Source organism: Strigops habroptila, chromosome Z (genome assembly GCF_004027225.2).
Source record: "Strigops habroptila isolate Jane chromosome Z, bStrHab1.2.pri, whole genome shotgun sequence".
NCBI lineage: Eukaryota > Metazoa > Chordata > Aves > Psittaciformes > Psittacidae > Strigops > Strigops habroptila.
Window position 1 is genome coordinate 64,269,368 of NC_044302.2, and position 18,746 is coordinate 64,288,113.

The 18,746-nt window shown below is 42.0% G+C and overlaps 1 protein-coding gene and 1 long non-coding RNA gene across 3 annotated transcripts; one reads left to right on the forward strand and one right to left on the reverse strand.

Annotated features, from left to right (window-relative positions):
- Positions 1-8,694, forward strand: LOC115619379. The gene is made up of 2 exons (XR_003994996.1): positions 1-285; positions 8,566-8,694. It is a non-coding gene; the product is annotated as an uncharacterized LOC115619379 (long non-coding RNA).
- Positions 4,714-18,535, reverse strand: ZFAND5 (zinc finger AN1-type containing 5). 2 transcript variants are annotated; one of them, XM_030511476.1, is made up of 6 exons: positions 18,233-18,535; positions 14,762-14,919; positions 14,170-14,281; positions 13,653-13,750; positions 6,593-6,718; positions 4,714-6,373 (listed from the first exon to the last, which is right to left on the reverse strand). In XM_030511476.1, the coding sequence occupies exons 1-6, from the start codon at positions 18,508-18,510 to the stop codon at positions 6,225-6,227; spliced, it is 921 nt and encodes a 306-aa protein (XP_030367336.1). In that variant the 5' UTR covers positions 18,511-18,535; the 3' UTR covers positions 4,714-6,224. The 2 variants fall into 2 exon arrangements, with proteins under 2 accessions (XP_030367336.1, XP_030367337.1); XM_030511477.1 differs by lacking the exon at positions 18,233-18,535 and adding an exon at positions 16,690-16,823.
- Between the last annotated feature and the right edge of the window lie 211 nt (positions 18,536-18,746).

Genomic DNA, 18,746 nt, shown 5'->3' on the forward strand with positions numbered 1-18,746 from the left:
AGCAGGCTGTGCATGTATTAACTTCCTTCCTCCAGTACTAATAAGCTGTGCAAATACATGTTCTTGGCAAAACGTTTTACTGCAGTTAATTAAAAAATACCCTCCCCCAGCAGCTTTTCAAATTATGTGAACTGCTTTAAGAAAATCACAGCTAGGTTTGCTTCACTGTTAAAAGTGCTACCAGAAGCAGAGGGCACGAAAGAGGAAAGGAAAGGCCAGCCAAAGCTGCTGCAGGAGTTACAGAGTAAGGATGTTTCCGAGGTCTGGGAACAGAATTGCAGCAAGGTAAGGATATTCTAGCCTATTGCTGCTTTTATTGCTTGGTGTGGCTGTGACACAGTAGTTTCCTGAGCTGAAATGTCAGCAATTGAAGATTTTTAATAGCCTGATCGAGGACAAAGCATGGTGGTGGGTGGTTTTAGCCTCCATAGAAACATATTGCAGTACACAGATAATTTGGGGCTGTAGTGTTTGCTGTGAGGTACAAATAAGAACAGTTACTTCTAGACAGAAGTGCAGCTTGTGCAGTGCCTGCTCAGGCCCCAGCCACAGGGCTGCTCTACCTCCCCTGGCCCTCACTTCCCTCAGGAAGGGGCAGAAGCTGGTTCCACCCCAGAGCTTGGGGGAAGCAGGGTTGTGGCAGGGGCATCCTTGAAGAAACAAGGAAAGCTGGGTCTGGAACCTGGCACTGTAACTGCTGTTTTACACAGCCAGGGATAGTTTAGGACATGGTTTGTGAGTTCCTCTCACTGGGACATGGGCTTGGTCTGCACTTGGGGCAAACCCAGATATTATACCACTGCTCCTGGCAGCATAACTCACCCACCTGCTCTGTGATCTGTGGTATTGCTCTGTAAAACATGGCTTCTAGACTTGGAGCACTTGGACAAAAACCTCCCAACGCCACTGGGGGGGGGGGGGGTGTGGTGGTGTAGAAAAGGAAACTCACGCTGTAGGGGAGTCAAGCAGCTGCTGGCTGTAGCTTGCTAATGTGGCTCAGCCCACAGAAGCCAGGACCACAGGGCTGTGTCCTCGCTAACCCCTTCTGTGTTTCGTCCTCACCTCTGTGCACTGGGGATGGCAACCCTCACCCACCGTTTTGAAGGGCTCTGAGAAACAAAGAGTAAGAGGACTGTAAAAGTCCTAATGTTATTATTCACTGATATAACCTTTGGTCTCCAGCGGCTGTTTGCGGGCAAGTGTTAAATGCGTCTATTTACTGAAGGCTGGGTCATCACTGAGAAATGACTGTCCTGACCTGTGATTCAGCCTCACTAGATGACAAATTGTTGAACAAGACCACCTCTGCTCAGGTGAAATCCTGAGTAAATTAATTTGTAACTCAAGGCCATTTCCTAACATAGTATGATTTCCAAAGCCTGGCTTAGAAAATCTTGCTGAGGAGCCAGTGAACTATTCCCACTGTTGGTCCTTTATTGGTAGTCAGGTGCTTGCGTGTAAGAGACTAAATTACTAATATCAGCAAAATACCACCTTAAATCCAGTGTAAACCCATTTCTGCAACCTGCGTGTTAAGGGATTGGACTCAGCCAGGAAAACCTTGAAGCACATTTCCTGCCTCTCACTGCCTCCTCTTTGCACTAAATCTAGTATTCAATGAACTTTCTATGAGCTGTTGTGGTGGCTGAACCGGCCGCAAAACATCCAAGTCTTTGGTCCTACAAGGTCACTCAGAAGGTGAGCCAGTAGAAATACACAAATCTGTATGGATATTGTACATCAGGTGAGTCCAGTACAGCAATCAGGGGAACCAACTCAGTCTGACTCTGAAGAGCATAGCCAGACTGAAAGGGATCAGGATTTTTCCAGGGTCAAAAACTTACTTTCCCCTCATAAATCTCATGCTACTTAAAATACAACTAAGGAAAATCTACTTTAGCCTAATCCTGTTTAAACCTAGTCTGATCTGGTCTCCCAGAAGCATTATCAAAGTCAAATGGTCCGGTGCACAAATTGTTTCACAGGCTCCCTTGGGAACTCAGGGCATATTCACCATGTGCCCAACTTCTTTCTGACCTACTAAAGTAAACTTCAAATCTACTGTAAAAATGCTGCCTGCTCCAGGAAAATCCTGATCAGCAAATGAAGCATGTTGGGTGGGTTTTAAACAATATAAATGTACACTATGGTAAAGAGTAGATAAACAGGAATGAGGAACAGCGAATTAAATTGCTTTTCTTTTCCTCAGATCCTACAATGCTAGTCTTGGTGGTATTACAAGTGAAGTTTCACAGTGGGACTCGATCCTGTCTCACTATATTGCAAAATCACCAACCAGGCAAAAATATTAGAGAGGGGCACTGTAGGTCTCTGAAGATGAAAGGTCTGAGCCGTAGCGAGCATTTCTCTACCCACATATTTGCCATGCAGTTCAACACCTTGTGCTTCTAACACCTTTCTCACTAAAGAGTACACCAGCAAGTGGATAAACATCACTATGCTTTCAGAAAACAAAATATATTAACTACATGTAATGACCACTGTCAATGAAATCTGAACCTGAAATCAACCAAAAAGAAGTCCAAATACACATCTCTAAATATGCCCAGCTAACATTTAATGACACCTTTCAAACACTGGATAAAGAGGCTGAGATACCCATGGTTGCGGTGGAAAAATGAAGCTGAAAGCTTCATTCTGTGAGCAGCCGTACTGAATCATGACTTCACTTTATCCTTTAGGTCATGTTGCCTCAATTTGTATTGATTTCATTATTGTACCACCAGAAGGAGGTATAAGAGGAACCTGGAAACACATGAACCCAGAAGAGCAGGTTGAAAGTGACTTACCATCAACAGTACTCACAGTCCTATCAAAATAACCTCAGAAATCTAACAAAACCCCAAAACAAAGCATTTTAAAACTTGATTTTTCCCCTAGGATTGAGGCATGCTGGCAAGGGGTATGGACAATAAAACCATTTCAGATGCAGCCACATTTTGAAGTAGCTTAGCAAGTGAAGCAGTGGGCAGCCAAGGTGTCTTGCATCCAAGTAGTTAACTACATTTGGCTATTATGCAATTAGTCAATGACACTTAACTCTTTCCTTGGATTTAAACATTTTTCATGAACACTGCAGCCTTGGTGATTCATTTAGCAAACACAGCCCGTCTATCATTAGGGAATCCTGCGGAACAGAGTGTTGCATGGCTGTTAACATAGGTAGACAAGTATTTCGGAGATTACCAAACAGTTTTTAGTCACCTAGCTGCTTTCATTTACTCATTTGTTTATATATTCCATTTTGTTCCTTGGCTATATAAAGTCCTCATCATCTGGCAAACTTGTCTGGGACAGAGTAAGACTCTTCCCAGAATAGTGTTTATGTATAAGCTAAGAACATCTGTGTCTTAACAGCCAAACGTTAAACGAGGATCAGTGTTACGCGATCATGTTTCTTTCTTGGAAGATGTACCACAGTGTTTGCACCAAAGTTTAAATACCCCTCCTGCCCCCACTTTGTCAATACCTCTCTTATTGAACAACCTTCCCCTCCTTGGAGTGTTTAGTGAGCCACAGAAGAATTAGGTTTCCTGAATGCTGATAGACACTACAACAAATTATTAAAACAACAAAGCTCAGTGAAGCTTGCAGACCTGCTTTTCAGTACAGGCCCATATGCCACTTACGGGCAATTTACATATGATAGTTTATGATTTTACAGGACAATGAGGGATTTTTCATTTCATACTTCCCTTCACAATGATTTCAAATTTCAATTCGATTTTTTTTTCAAAAATGAAATCAATTATTTCAACACGTCTTCCAAAGTACAGCCTTTGTTCAGGTGAAAAAGCAGTGAGATTGAGGCCATCATAATGACCAAGTGCCAGCACTATACTACCTGTCCTAAAACACTGTAGCCACAACAGTATCAAAAAAACAGACATATTCTCCTCAAATAACCTTTTCAAGTTCCAAAGGAAAAAAAGGGGGAGTGAGGCATTTTATGCTGCAATGGAGAAGCTGATTTAGTTTCAATACAAAAGGCAGAAAAATTATAATTTTAGTGCTTTAATGCAGTTCCATGATCAAGTCATAAAATTCACCCTGGAAAATGAAGTTCTCAAGCATTCCTGTGTTCCCTTATTGGAGGCGTATACAGTGGCTACAGTAGTAACTTAGCATGCAAATATCAGCTGACTGGTGGGATGCGCATTATCCATTTCAGATATAAGTAATTTTTATGCATTATCCAGCAGTCCAAGATGTCTTCCTCCAAAGCAACATGTACAGTGTCCTTTGTCCTTTTCTCCCACTGGGAAGGATAAATCTGGCATATTTAACATCTGTTGGATGCTGACACTCACAGTAACTGCCCAGGTCTGCTGGTGAAGCTGTGGACAGAATGGCATAGTCAGTATACTGGCTCTATTATAACAGATCCACTGGAAATAAGTTTCGTATGCAAAAGAAACCTTTGATGTTCATTGCCAATCCACAACTTTGCTGCCTTTAAGCACATTGTTGTTTGCTGGCATATTTGTCAGGCCATCAAGTAGTCACCTGTGTTCCAGCTGCTCATGCAAGTTATCTTAAAAGAAGCTGGTATATCCAAACAAGGACATAGGCAGACTTTAGCATTAAGACAACACCTGTAAGAATTTAGTACTAACTCTGCACCTCAACCTCTACAAGGTCACCTTTTGATTACAGCAATAATTAAAACCAATGAACTATCACAAAAGGAAGTTATTTCCTTCTGTACATGATTTTTATTATTTACATAATACAATATACCATAGATGCTGGGTAGCATGATTATGTGCAATACATAAATATGAACTATCTGTACATGTCTGCATATCTAATAACCCAGAAGAACAAAGTTAGAAGCAAAAACCTGATGCTTTAATAGTGAAGTAAAAACTAAGATTGAACATTGCGATAAAAATCAGAAGTTCAGGAATAGCGCCTTGTGTACATATGTAACTATTTACAGATAAGAACAGGCATTATCACAACACTAGTCTAAACCGTACTTGTTTATATAAAAATCACAAGTTTCATACATCACAAAAACCCCTTCCATTATAACACAGAAGTGATATTACCAGACAAGCATCAGTGAAGTATACTGTCTTTTCTAGAGTTGTTATTGTACAATGCTGTAGATAATGCAGCCCATGCAATACACCCAAGAACACTACAGTCCTACACCCAAGTACAATTAAAAATGATAAAGCAGCCCTCCAAGAGTGGTTCCAGCTACCACTTAAATCTACAGCAGCCATGTTGGGTATGGTTTTCCATGCAGAACGGTGCAACTGCTACATTTAAAACTAGAAAAAATTAACTCCTAACATTCTTTTGAACTCCGAACACACAGAATGTAAGTAGTATATGAATAATAAACTGCTCTAACACATCAGCAACTTACTCATCAGACATGTTGCTTGATAAAGCTGCTGTGGTATGTCTAAAAACATATGGTTTTTTTTCTGCATACCAATCTTAATAATATTGTGGTACACAACATTTTCAGCTATGAAAGGAAAAGCAGACGACTCTGTCTGCAGGCCAGTTCATAAATTCCTAGCAGGACATCTCCTTTGCCAATGTATTTTCACGATTCTAAAGTTAATGTAATCTTTTCCAAACCAGTTTTCTTCTCATACTTATCTGATTTTTTTCCATTTTTCTCAGTGGAATTGATACAATGACTTCCTTAAATATGGCACCAACACTCATCTTACTGGAATGGTAGGCCCCTATACATAGCTTACATTCCGCTGGAAAACAATGGAGTGTGGAAGCCAAAATTAGGATGAGATTTTAAATGCTAGAAGTAGACTGCCAATAATTTTGATATATCCTTCTCCAAAACAGGTAAATAACACTAGCCAAAGATTATGTACCTCAAACACATCTTGAAAGGCAGATCTGCTGCAAATATGCAGATAGCATACATCTGTTGGCACATATGACCTAGAGTCCGTCCTCTGTGCATGTGTATTCCTGTGCAGGTTTCTGATCATTCAATTATATTCTGGGGAGGGCATATATATTTTCAAGGGCTGTATCTATCCAATTCTGCCTGTAACAAACACTCAAACATTCTGAAATACCATTAAGACAGACAAGACTAAAAGTAAAACTTTGAAGAACAGAGAAAAAAGGCCATGCACTTGTTCTTTCACGTTTTTCTAGGATGTATTAAAAACAAAATGAAAAGTCAGTCAGTCTTTTCACAAGCAGTTAATTTATATTCTCTGTATTTTTTCAGCCACCACAACTGGATTCTCTTTCCTGATTTTTGCTGCAGCTTCTGCTTTGTAATCATATGGGCAGTTATGCTTGTCAGAATAACGGTGAAGTCCACAAAATAAGTTTCCACATCTGCAGTCAAATCCTGTACATAGAAAAAGAATCAACATCACTAGGAAGCTTCACACTTAATTAAGTTGTAAATTAATACCTTAGTCAGTACAAAGGGGTTGTGTTCAACTACTGTGACAGAGTAAGAAAAATGAAGAGGGAAATAACAACACAGCTATTTAATCAAGTTTAATCTAACAAGAGGCAACTAATCATACAGATCTGTTCAAAACTGATGAAATATTTCTCGTACCTGTAAGGCCAACCTTCTTTCTGCACATGAAACATCTGTTCTTCTTTGGTTTGGGCAGTTCAGGAGCCCTCTCTTCATTCTGTGAAGTACTAGGCTGAGAAACTGATGGGCTTGGTTGAGTAACAACTGTTAAAGCAAGCAAAGGAAATAAAGATTCAATGTCTTTTTCTTGACTTCAGTAGCTATTCAGTAGCATGCATGTATTTCTTAAGGATTGATTCCCCCTATTAAGACCCTGATGTTTGTTGTCTAAAGTACTACACAGTCTACAAAAATGTAAATCAGGAATAGGGATTTTTAGGTACTCTCTTCTTTTCTTTCGACTCTACACAAGACAACCTCACTTTCCCCACAGTTCCACCAGCTAGAAAATGTAAGGCACTTCTTTGGTACACCTGTACAGGTGTTTACAGGTGTTAAGGGCTTGGAAAGCACTCCAGAAGTTCCATGCACACTTTTAATATTTAAAATATTAAAAAAAAAAATCATGTTCAATTAACATTTAACTTAAACCAGTAATATTGTCACAACTAAAGTTGTTGAACAGAAGGGATAGCTGTAGAGAATATAACTAATGGGAACATATTTTAGAAAAAAATGGAATTCAGTAATGTGTAACTATCGTAGTACTATGTTACTGTACCACTACACTTGTGAAGTCAGATGCCCAAAACAGTTCACCAAGACAGCAGCTAGCAAGCCACTGATTTTGTGGCAGATCCAGAACACAGCTACAAAACACACAGTTCAAAAGAGCCCTCACATTTTTGACACTTTCAGTAATTTAAAGAACAAAGTGCCAATTTACACTGAACATCTGTTTTTTTATACTATATCCAGCGCTAGTGTTCAAACAGGTTCATGCTCAAAATTAGTCATTTTTTAATTGCTGTCATGAACACCTTCAGACAAACTTGAGTCACCTTTAAGTTCCCTGAAGGCTAAAAATTTGTCCTTTTGTGAACTTCTGTGAATCTGTTCGTTTTGTAAAAAAAAAAAAAAAAAACCCCCAAAGTTATTTTTTCAATCAAACACACTTTTTTTTTTTTTTTTTTTTTTTTAAATATCCTTTCTATAGCCAACCTGGAACAGAGAGAGGTGCATTTATACAGAACTTTAATACCTGGTCCTTGTACAGTTTTCCTGAACACTCCCAGCTCTTTGATAACACCTATTGTTCTAACCCAGAACAAATTATAAAATGCATTCCAGAATAAGTAGTGTATATAACCTTTAGGGATTTTTTTTGTAATCAACTTAACGCACACATATAGGATTTGCTAGCTGAGATTCTTTTGGATCAGCAAGTGCCATATCTGTGAAAAGCAGGGTTTTTCCAGACACAAATAACCAGTTATTTTATATCTTTACACTTCATACTTGCTTTTTAAAATTGCATCTGCATTACCATGTTCACAGGTTTTCTAAAAACCACCTATTACCACAAATACCTAGAAAGCCCCACAATTAACTGTACAAGCTCCCAGTCAAGACTTCATAATTTAAACAAGATTTAGAAGTGACAAGCTCTCAGAAGTAACAAGGAACCTTCACTGCTCACTACCAAAAACTTTCATGCAGTGTAACAATGGTTGCTAATATTTTCTTATACTTCACTTATAGATTATAGCAACAGTCCTAATGAACAAGCAAGACCTTTTACTACCTTTATTTTTTGTCACCTTGCATAGATATTTTTCTAAAAAGTTTGTGAAATTCAGTGTCACTGCTATTTTGCCAAGTCTGAGGGATAAAAAAAACTACTACACTACAGTCACTAATACTACTGGTACTTTTTGGAGTAGTTTCTTCTGCTGCTTTTGTGTTTGGTTTTGTTTTGTTTTTTGTTTTTTGTTTTTGTTTTTGTTTTTTTTTTTTTTTTTTTTTTTAGGAAAAAAACTTTCTTTGTCCTTATGATTAGCATTTTCTAGATGAACAGATACATTCCTCTGAACTTGTCTTTAAATCCCAAGGAAAGCAGTACTTGGTATCTCAATCTGATCAAGAGTGACTGAAAACCAGATTCAAACCCAGCGATATCGCTAAATCAGTGTAAACCTGATGGACACCATGCAACCTGCCTAACAGCCATCAGCTATGGCCTTAAAAAAAAACACCAACAAAAAAATCACCAAACATCTCCAGAACCAACCTGCCAGTACAAGCCCATGGAGCACGCATGCTGTTTCAATCAGATGCAAAGAAAATGCAGAAGGGGCAAAATAACCAAAACCTAAATAAACTCACTCACAACATGCACTCAGAGAAAATGAAAACTGGAAGAGGAGCAACTGTTACCACTGTCTAATGCAGCAACAAGGAAGCAGAAGTGCAAACAGCAACATCCGAGGAATCACCAAGGCAAAGAGATAGCCTAGTAGATCATTCTACCACAAAACAAAGACACTGAGAACAAATTCATCTAAGGGAAAATGTCAACCAACTGCTACAGGTACTTCCCCCTTTGCATGAAGAAACTGTGCCAACTGGCAGCCTGGGAACTAGACAGTGACCCTAAGAAACCGGCAGCACATTTCCTGCAAGGGCTGCTGAGGAGGATCTTTCTCCCACAACCACAACATGTTCCAAGAAGGAAAAGCAGTGCACAACATGCAGTAATGGGCACTGAAAAGTGCCAAGACAAGATGGGACATAGTCCCTTAAGTACCAATTAAAATGTTCAGTTTGTTGTTCTCCATGACCAAAGAATTCTCCTATTATTTTACGCCAGAGTCAAGTTTGATCATGCATTTTTATCATGTTAAACCTTCAGAAATGTGCTTCTGAGTAATGCCTAGGACACAGGCAAAGCTGCCCATCCTTCCCCTTACTTAAAGTTCAGGACAAAATCAATTTTCATCAACCTGTGGCTCAGATGAAAAATAATGTGAACTGTAGTTGTTTTGTGATGACATCAGGAGCCAATATAAATTCATGAGATACTATCCTGACAACTGCTTGTCACAAAAGGCTTATTTTAGCACAGATCCAAACCCAACCGGGCAAGTTAACTCCAGTCCTCAACATATTAATTTCAAAAATCATACAGTGTTAATCATCAGGCAAAGCGCTCTAGATGACTGCTGTATGATCACCACGGAATAACTGAAAAAAATGCTGAAAGTCAGAATATAATGGTTACTGCTATCAGTAGACCTGCTTCCTCAGTAACAGTGCTCAGATGAAACAAACCTTTCACTATTAAAACAGGTTTAACACAGTTGTTGTTGGCATGTACCCCTTTCCATCACCATGGTCACTTCACTCCCATTACTAGAATTACAGCTACTCAGCCTGTATGCAGAAAGGTCCTACACCAAGTGGAGAACAAAGCTCTTCTCAAACCCTGAACTATTAAGCCACAGTGACTCTGTGGGGCTGCCACTCAAAATTAAAAACTACTAAGAACAGGATTTTACAGTAGCTTTCCTTATATAAACCAGTATGGGTGCTGCAAAAGAGCATGCCTACTGTAGGAATTTTCCCACTGGAGATTTCATGCTGGAATGAATCTAATGCTTCAGTTGAACAAAACATGATGAAAGTAAAGCAATAGCACTTCTTAACCCTCCCTGTATCAGAAGTGACCAGAAAGGGCTACCAAAGTAACAGTAGTAAGTTTTTAGAACCTTCTCTGATTAAACAAAAATGGACCAAAATAAGATCCCAACAGCTAAAACTGCATGACTTTCACAGTACTAGTTAGTGGTAACACACCAGTGAGGCAAAGCCTGGAAAGCGTATTCATGGCTTCACAGTATGATACCTAATCACACTACACCCTAAACCAGAGCTATTACTTAGCTTAAAAACAACAAAAAACAAAATAACAAACCAAACAAAAAACCCAAAAGAAGCCCCAAGCCTCCAGTACACATGCTGATACTAATTACATCTTGAAACACAGACCTGACTCATCATTCAACAAGGTAATGACCTATAAAAGTGCAAGAAAATTCTAAAAATATGCTGTAACTGGGAACAAAATGATTGTTTAAACTTGTTTTCAAACAGTCTATTTTTAGTGGTTTCTACGTAACTCAATTCTCTTTCTTTTACAAACTTTTATTTCCATTTGAATACCTGCTACAAAAACCCCCAAAACACCAAACCCCATGTTTCTTAAGGAAGGGCTCCACTATGCCTCGCCAACTTGGTAAATATATTGCTCTGATACCGTAACACAAATAGTTAATTAGGTTTTGCATTTAATTCCAGCAACTCCGCACAGCAGAAAAAGCAGCTACGAATCGTATTTCTAGAATGCTTTAGGTATAGTCTGACTTCAGGAGTGTATTAAAATTCAATCCTTAAAAAGTGTAAAAGCTTACCAAAATGCTATAAAAAGTATTTTGCAAATATTTCCCACTTATGAATTTGAGTTCCGACATAAAGACCTTTAGGTGTCTCAAACTTTTGAATCATTTAAACACAAAATTACACTGAACCTGTGCCACTGTTTAATTTAACTATAAAGTTAAAATATAGCACATTACAGATGTGAATTACAACCAACTAGGTCATTTACATCCATCACGCCTTTCTTCTTTCAAATGTCAAGATACAAATGACTTAACATGAGATTTGTTCTGAATGTGAATTCAGGTGGCAACCTCAACCTGTTTGAAAAGAAAGAAAAACACACCAAAAAAAACCCATCAAGAAAAGTAAGCTTGTAAAGCTTCATTGTTTCATTGTTCTCAACTTCACCTTTTCAAGTTGGCTCCTTCAACTCCTAGAGTAAACAAGTATAATTTTATTCTAAAGACAGCTAAAAAAAAATTAAATAAATAAATCAGTTGACCACAAGTATTTTTTTTTTTCAGTCTTTCTAACCTGTAAGGAAAATAGCCAAAATGTTATTTGCTAATGAAAATCTGGCAGAAAAGACTGTGACTTCATACTGTTGAAGATATTAAAAGGAGAACAAGCTACTTTGCTTAAAGGCTACATTTTCTGTTCATGATCTGGTACTATCTGACATATGATTATGAAATTCAGTTGCTAGAGTCAGACAGACAGTGCTTACAACTAGACTGTTTTCATTAGCAGCTCCATGACTGTGGCATTAAGAGAACTACACCTCACGAAGTATTATTTGTTGTTATGAGGCAATGTGAATTATTTACCATTGTTTCAGTTCCTCCTTGAGAGGAGAGACCAACACACATTGGATGCTGCTGGAAAAAGGAAGAAAAATGCAACTAGTCCAGATACACCAGGGATTTTTATAAGAAGTCTAGGCAAGCGTCTATTGCCTGCAAGTCAGAGATCAATGTACCACTGAATACAGCCAACACTTTGTGAATTTTAGATGTCCAACAAACCCTAAGAATAGTATATAATAAAGACTCTATCCTGTGCCATCTACAATCTATGCCAAACCATAACACTCAAAGGGAACTGGGGTTTTACAGCAGCCGAGGCTGTCTCGTGAATTTACAGGAAGGCAGGTTTTTTATATGCTCAGGAAGGCAGGTTTTTTCCAGACACGTCTAAGTTCTCTGGTAGTTTTTCCAGTGATCTTTACACATAGCTTTCACTAGTTTCAATCTGTGGTATTATTTACAACAATACTACCAACAAGTAAGTGTCTTGTGCTGCTTTTGGATTTTTTCCCCTATTCTAATCAATAGAGTCCTTTGCGACACTACCTACCGTACTGTTGACCCACAGTACCTTTAAAGGGGTAGTATGTGAATAATAGCTGAAGATTGTCCTTTACACTTGGCAAAATGACAGATTCTTACTGGAAGTTCTAATAAGAGTAAAGTCATCTATTACTTCACCACTACCATTTTATGTATTCTTTTTTCCTGCTTGCTGCATTTCATGGAGGAATTTGTAACAAGGCAAGATGTGTTTATGAATTTGTAGCAAAGTCTATTTCTCAGTTACATATGAAAGACTCTTCAGATGAAACTAGTTAATGTCATGCTGGTAATACGTAATACTTGCAAAAATCTCCTCTCAGTCTATACATAATGAAAACCCCATATACTGTATAACTACTTTAGTTCATGCCGCAGATTCTTGACTTAGCATGACTTACTGCAAATGGTAAAATACTCTGTACAAGTATTGAGCAATTAAGTGTCAGGTGTTAGAGCAGTCTTTGCCAGCAAAAATATATCTAGGTAAAAAGAAAAAAAATAAATCACTTACACAGTTCTGAGTAACATCTCCTACAATTTTTACTGGACTTCAAAACTGGAAAAATGAATTTTATCTTCAGCTTGAGTGAACAGACTTCCTACTAAACATCACATTTTAGCACTTTAAGACTGTTTCAGCTGTGTTAAATAAAAAAAGCGTGGATGTGTGTTTAAGTACGGAATAAGTGGTTTACTATATCCATTTGAATTGATAGGTATTCAAACACTAGTTCCAGGTAAGAAAGCAGCCCCCTCTGCCTCCCTCCAAGAAATAGTTTACACTGTAATTACTACAGCTACAACCTTCCAGTACAAGAATAAAATTTTTAAATTGACAATTCACACCCAGCAACTAATGCTGCAAGTATTCTGCATCCACAGAACAATACTTTGGTTATACCTACTAATTACTCAATTAGTTCAAGAATCCTAAACAGCTTTTGTTAGTATTTTTAAACCACATACTCCCATCCCCCACAGCCTCATTCCTCTGTAAAGCGGAGTTTATTAATAACTCTATTCTACAAATGCAACAAGCCATTTTTACTGCCATGAGTCAGCAGGAACTGTACTTGTAGGTAACACACAGAAATCTCAACACTTCAAAATTGAACACGTTGCCGAAATCCAATTTCAGAGTGCTTTACTTTGAAAAACAAAGGTTTGGGAGTAAAAATCCTCACAGGTGTTAATTTTTTTTACTAACATTGAACATGCATCTCAAAACCCTATTGTGGCACTAGTCCTTCTTGATTCTGCCAAGGGAGTACTCAAGATGCATCCTTCATCATCTTAACAGTTCCTCAAGATCATCACTGCAACAGGAGATGACTACTTAGAAAGTTACCAACCTGTCAGCTCCCACTATGTCACCAGTTGTATGCAGTGCCACTCTGCGAACATACCTGGTTCAGTCTCTGTTTTCGGTGTTACTTTTTCCTCTCTTGAAATGCTCATTTCTGTCATTTGCTGAGTTACAGGCAAGGCGGCAACAGGCACATTTCTGTTTAAGTGCAGTGAAACACATAATTTATGTTAGTTTTGAACTCTTAACAAAAGCTTAAGCTGTCCATACCCATGAATAAAGTACCTGTTCAATTCCTACTGATACATGTTTGCCCTCTGCCTCTACTATTTTTGAACTACATTTTTTTTACTCTCTTTTAGTTTCCCCAGAAGAAAACAGGCAAGCCTGCAGCAATTATTTCTCCAGGTAAGTCAAAACCAAACTTTTAAATGTAGCAGTCAAATGCCAAGTATTTTAATCAGCTCTTATTTACACAGATTCATGGAACGCTGTAAGGCAGACTGTCCCTTTTTCTTCCCCAGAACATCACTGCAACAGGGCAGGACTGCCACAGGCCTTCAACTTGCTGCACACTCACACCTCATTCAAACCTCAAATTGATACCTTCATTTTACCTTGATTTTTCAGATGTGCTGCCAGCAGCACCTTCACAGTTGTTTAAGCTAGTGTCTGCTCTCTGTACAGATGCAGAGTCTGAGGTAGGACTGTTGGAACCACTGGCTGTTCCTATATAATAAGAATTTGATAAGTTAGTTATAAACAGATTGTAAAATACATGTTAGTCAAACAGTCTCATAAACAGCTATGAACTATCTGGATACAATCTTCACTGCTACTGCACATTACCTGTACTTGAAGACAGGCTATACTGTTAACAACCAAAATACAAAGATTGTATAACAATATTCTAACAGAGGAGGCTTAAGTGGGAAAGCAACTTACGGCTGAATGCCAAGCAGACCAGAACACGTTACACAGAAATATACTTTTATCTTTACTGTGATTTAAAGTAGTATTCTCTTTGATAATCACTGTTTTAGTACACAGCTTTCTAAAGTTCTCCTGAAAAATGTTCTGGGATTGGTTGTCAGCTTCTGTGTATTTTAATTTAAAAGGAAAAAAAACAAAACCCAAAGAAAGAGAGAAAGAAAAAAAACCACCACAAAACCAAACCAAAATACCCCCACCACAAACACACACCCTTACCCATTGGGCTGATTCTACCACTATTCTGCTGCCGCTGAAGATGCTCTTTGTAGCAAACAGAACACATCCCATTTGTCCTAGGATTTCCATAAAATCCACATCCTGTACTACACAGCATGGGCCCTGGGGTCTGGTTTGTCTCCTGAGTCATCTCGATGCTGTAAATAAAACCAAGAACTGCATTAGAGGCTGGCATGTCACCAAAATCAATTATAGGGTTATAGAATTAAAGCATGTCTGCTCACCCTGCCCCACCAAAGTGATATCAGCATTCCCAAAGAGGGTTATATGGATGTTAATATACCATTCAATACTGCAACTCTATTGCTAAGTAACATCGTTAAGAACCTTTAAGGGAAGAAAAAGTGTCATCATACTAATACTGAGAAATAATACACTTGTTGGGCACCGAGTTGCACAATAGCATTTGACAGACAAAAAAGCCCTTTATTACCAACCTCTTAGTACTAACAGGGACATGCTTAATAAGCAGAACCAAGTTCATATCTATTAAACAGTTCTGGCAAATAACATAGCTTATTTTTATCCCAAATTCCAGCAGAAAAGCCCCACTTTTTCAGTACTGTTGTTCTTGAATCATTTTCATGCTAATTCCAGTATTACCAATTCCTACTTTCACAATATATTTGTCAAACAGGACAATAAAAATCCTTGAAGTATTGGCAGCAGCCAATACAGCAGTCTGTATTCCTATCTTTAGAAGGAGTTTCCAAAACAAGGCTCGTGTACACTGCTTAAATTGCATCTAAAATCTGATCCTGAGTACTAACTGGCAACAGCATGTGTACAACGGGAGTTTCAACCAAGAGCATTTCTGAAATAAGTTAGACCAGGTCTTACTCTTCCAAGAGAAATAAAGATAACAACTTTAAACTGTTGAATATGTTTTATTCCACAGCCTATACATAAACAAACAAAAACATGCCAGTTAAATCCTTTGTCTTAATAAAGTTAAGCAAGACTTGTGAACTCCCAAAGGCTCCTAAATGCTAACTCTGCATGAACTGCACCAGTTAGGAATAAAAATACTTTACCTTCATTGCTGGTTAAACTCTGTAAAGCAAGGTTAGTAGAAAAACTGAACAGCAACAAATGTTTGATTCCCAAGGGCAATAAAACTGGAACACAGTAATCAAGCAATTGCTACAAATTGAGGACATGAAAGATTATTGCACTCGTCCTCCCAAAATTTAAATTTAGTAGAAGCACTGCACATGGCACCTGGAGACATTTTAGTGTAATCTCTAGACTGCTGTATTCCTGTTCCAGGAACAGTCACAGTAAGAGATACTTGACTGTCGGTGCCTGTGAGAAGTCAAAAATGCCAAAAACTAATTCACTGCAACTTACAGAGAAATACTTCTTTTAATTAAGTCCCACGCTGCAAGTAGTAAACTTACGTTCCACTGGTATGACAACTGCAACCGACAGCTGCCTTTGTCTAAACTAAATTTCTCTGATCAAAGTAAACAAGCAAAATTCATCTGCTTGCCTGCTGGTGGTCATAGGACCTCATTTTCCAGGTACAAATACTTATGTTACTTATACTACATTATTAATGCCTTTATAACACCTTCCAGGTACAAATAATTTCCTTTCAGGACTATAAAACAGCTTCACACTTATACAGCTTTACAGCCATAAACACACCAGCCAAAGGAGCCAGAAGAAACCATAACCCACCTAGAGAAATGTAAAAATCTTGTCATTTATACTCTAGACCCATATCAACAGAAGCAACGACTGTACTTCGGCCCTTTTATCAAGCAGGTAAGCTGCAACAGCTACCAAACACACTCCCACCGCCACCCTCAGCTGACTTGCTCTGCGCCCAAATGAGCGTCGTGCAAACACGTTTCACCACCATCTAAATCTAGCTCTAAGCGCTAACGCTGGTATTAACCTACTACAAGCCGGCGCCTCCGCAGCTCCTCTGCCAGCAGCACAAGCTTCCCCTGTCTGAAGCGCACGCCCCTGACCGAGCCGCAGCTCCCGCCGCTAGAAGAGGACCGGCTGTCTCCCGCGCTGCTGCTGACGAGGCGCCCGCCTCCGGTAACACTCCAGCTGTCGCTCGCTCACCCCGGCCTACCCCTCTCCGCAGCCCTCCGGTACCGGCCCGGCCCCTCTCCGCGTCACATGGGCGAGCACCGGCGCTTCCGCCTGTCAGGCGTGACGTGCCAGGGCGCAGGGCCGCGCCGCCCCGCTGAAATCAGCTCTTATTTATAGCCCCGGCGGGACGCGGTGGAATCCCGTTACTGCCCTTCCCTCCCGGGGGGAGCGGGCAGCGCGGGTGCTGAAAACCAACCCGGGAAACGCAGCATCACCCGCCCGTCACCTCCAGCACACACCTCACCCCCTCGCGGAGGGCGGCCAGGGGCCGCCACCGGCGCCCCGCGGGTGGCCACAGCCCGGGCCGGGCAGTTGAACCCGGCCGCTCCTCCCAGAGAGAGGAAGCAAAGGCAGTAACATTAGAAAGGTCTCGTTCCACCAGCAAGTTCTCGCCTCAGGGCCGCTCCCATTCCTTCCCCGTACGGACATCAGTCCCCTGCTCGGTGCGTTCGCTCCAACAGCGACTCATACCGCTCGTCCTCGCCGTTACCAGCGAAACTCGGCGGGTAGCGGGTTTTGTGTAAAACCTCGCTTCCCGAGGCGAGGCCGGGCCGCCCTAGCAGCGGCGGGCATAGCTCCCGGCCTTCTCCCGCCGGGCGATCCCGCCTTTCAGTGCAAGACCCCGACATCGTGCACCGAAACCACCCACAAAACTCGGGAGCCGCACCAGCGACGGGCTTGCTGACCTAAATACTTATTTCCCTCCACATCCTCCTCTCGAAGAAGAGACCACGATTAAACAAGAGAAACAGAAACAAAACAAAAGCCGGTGTATGCGTGTGTCACCGAGGCTGCTCGGGGCGCCCGCCCCAGCCCGGCCGCGCTCGGGGGAAGCGTGATGGAGGACGCGAGACGGTGCAGGCAGACCAGCACCGGGCGCTTCCCGAGGAGAGTGAAGGCCGGCTGGGCGAGTCAAACAAAAGCAGAGCCGCTGCCAAGCGCCCGCAGCGCGGTACGTCTTAATTGCCACTCAACTCCCCCGCCTCCTCCGCCGAGGACACCGGAACACAAAAGACCCGGAGGCTGCCGGGCTGAGGAGCAGCCACGGCGGGTGGGGGTGCCCAGCCAGAGTGGCGGGGCCGGGCCGCTCCTCGTAAACCCCTGAGTCACGCCCGGCCCCGCCGCCACCGGGCCCCGCGCCGCCACCGGCCACGGAAACCTTTTTGTCTCGCCGCCGGCGCTACCGAGCACTGGTCCGCGTCCTCCCCCGACAGGGGCCGCGCAGGACGAGGCCGCCAGGAGAGACGGAGGGCGGCGGGGCCGTCCGAGGGGAGGCCCATGTACCCCTCGCCGCCGTGAGGGCCCTGCGGATCCCAGCCCAGCTGCCCGCCCTCCGCTCACCTATTCCCGGTGGGGGCCAGAAACCCCGCGGCGGGTGTTGGAAAAGGCGCCGCGGGTGTCTCCGGGCAGTGTGCAGGAGGGCAGGGGGGCGCGGAGCTGGCGGCACCGCCGCCGCCGCTTCCCTCCTTTGTTCCCGCAGCAGCAGCCCCAGCACCAGCGGCGGCCGCGTCGGCAGCGGCGACGGCGCGAGGCGAGACACGCCGTGCGCGGGGGACGGGCGGCGGGAAGGCGCGGGAGGGAGGCGGGGCGCGGGGATAGGAGGAGCGGGAGCGAGGCATGTCCGCCCGCCTTCGCCTCCGCCTCTCCCCAGCCGCCGCGGGCCGCCGGGGCATGCGCGCTGCTGCCCGGGGGCGGTGACGAGCTGCGGGGGGCGGGGAGAACGGGGGCACGAGGCGAGGCGGGAGTGCGCGCGCTGTCCGCCGTGGTGCCGCCGCTTCCCGCGGGACGGGGGAAGGGTGCTGTGCCAGGCGACGTCACAGTCCTACGTCTGCCCCGGGCGGGAGGGAGCGCGCCA

Bases quoted from the DNA above. Each gene is read 5' to 3' on its own strand.
- ZFAND5 (XM_030511476.1), bottom strand. From the start codon at position 18,510: ATGCCTCGCTCCCGCTCCTCCTATCCCCGCGCCCCGCCTCCCTCCCGC. The intron at 14,920-18,232 runs GTGAGCGGAGGG...TTTTATTTACAG, and splicing joins CTGGCCCCCACCGGGAATAG to CATCGAGATGACTCAGGAGA. The intron at 6,374-6,592 runs GTACGAGAAATA...TTCTATGTACAG, and splicing joins AAAGAAGGTTGGCCTTACAG to GATTTGACTGCAGATGTGGA.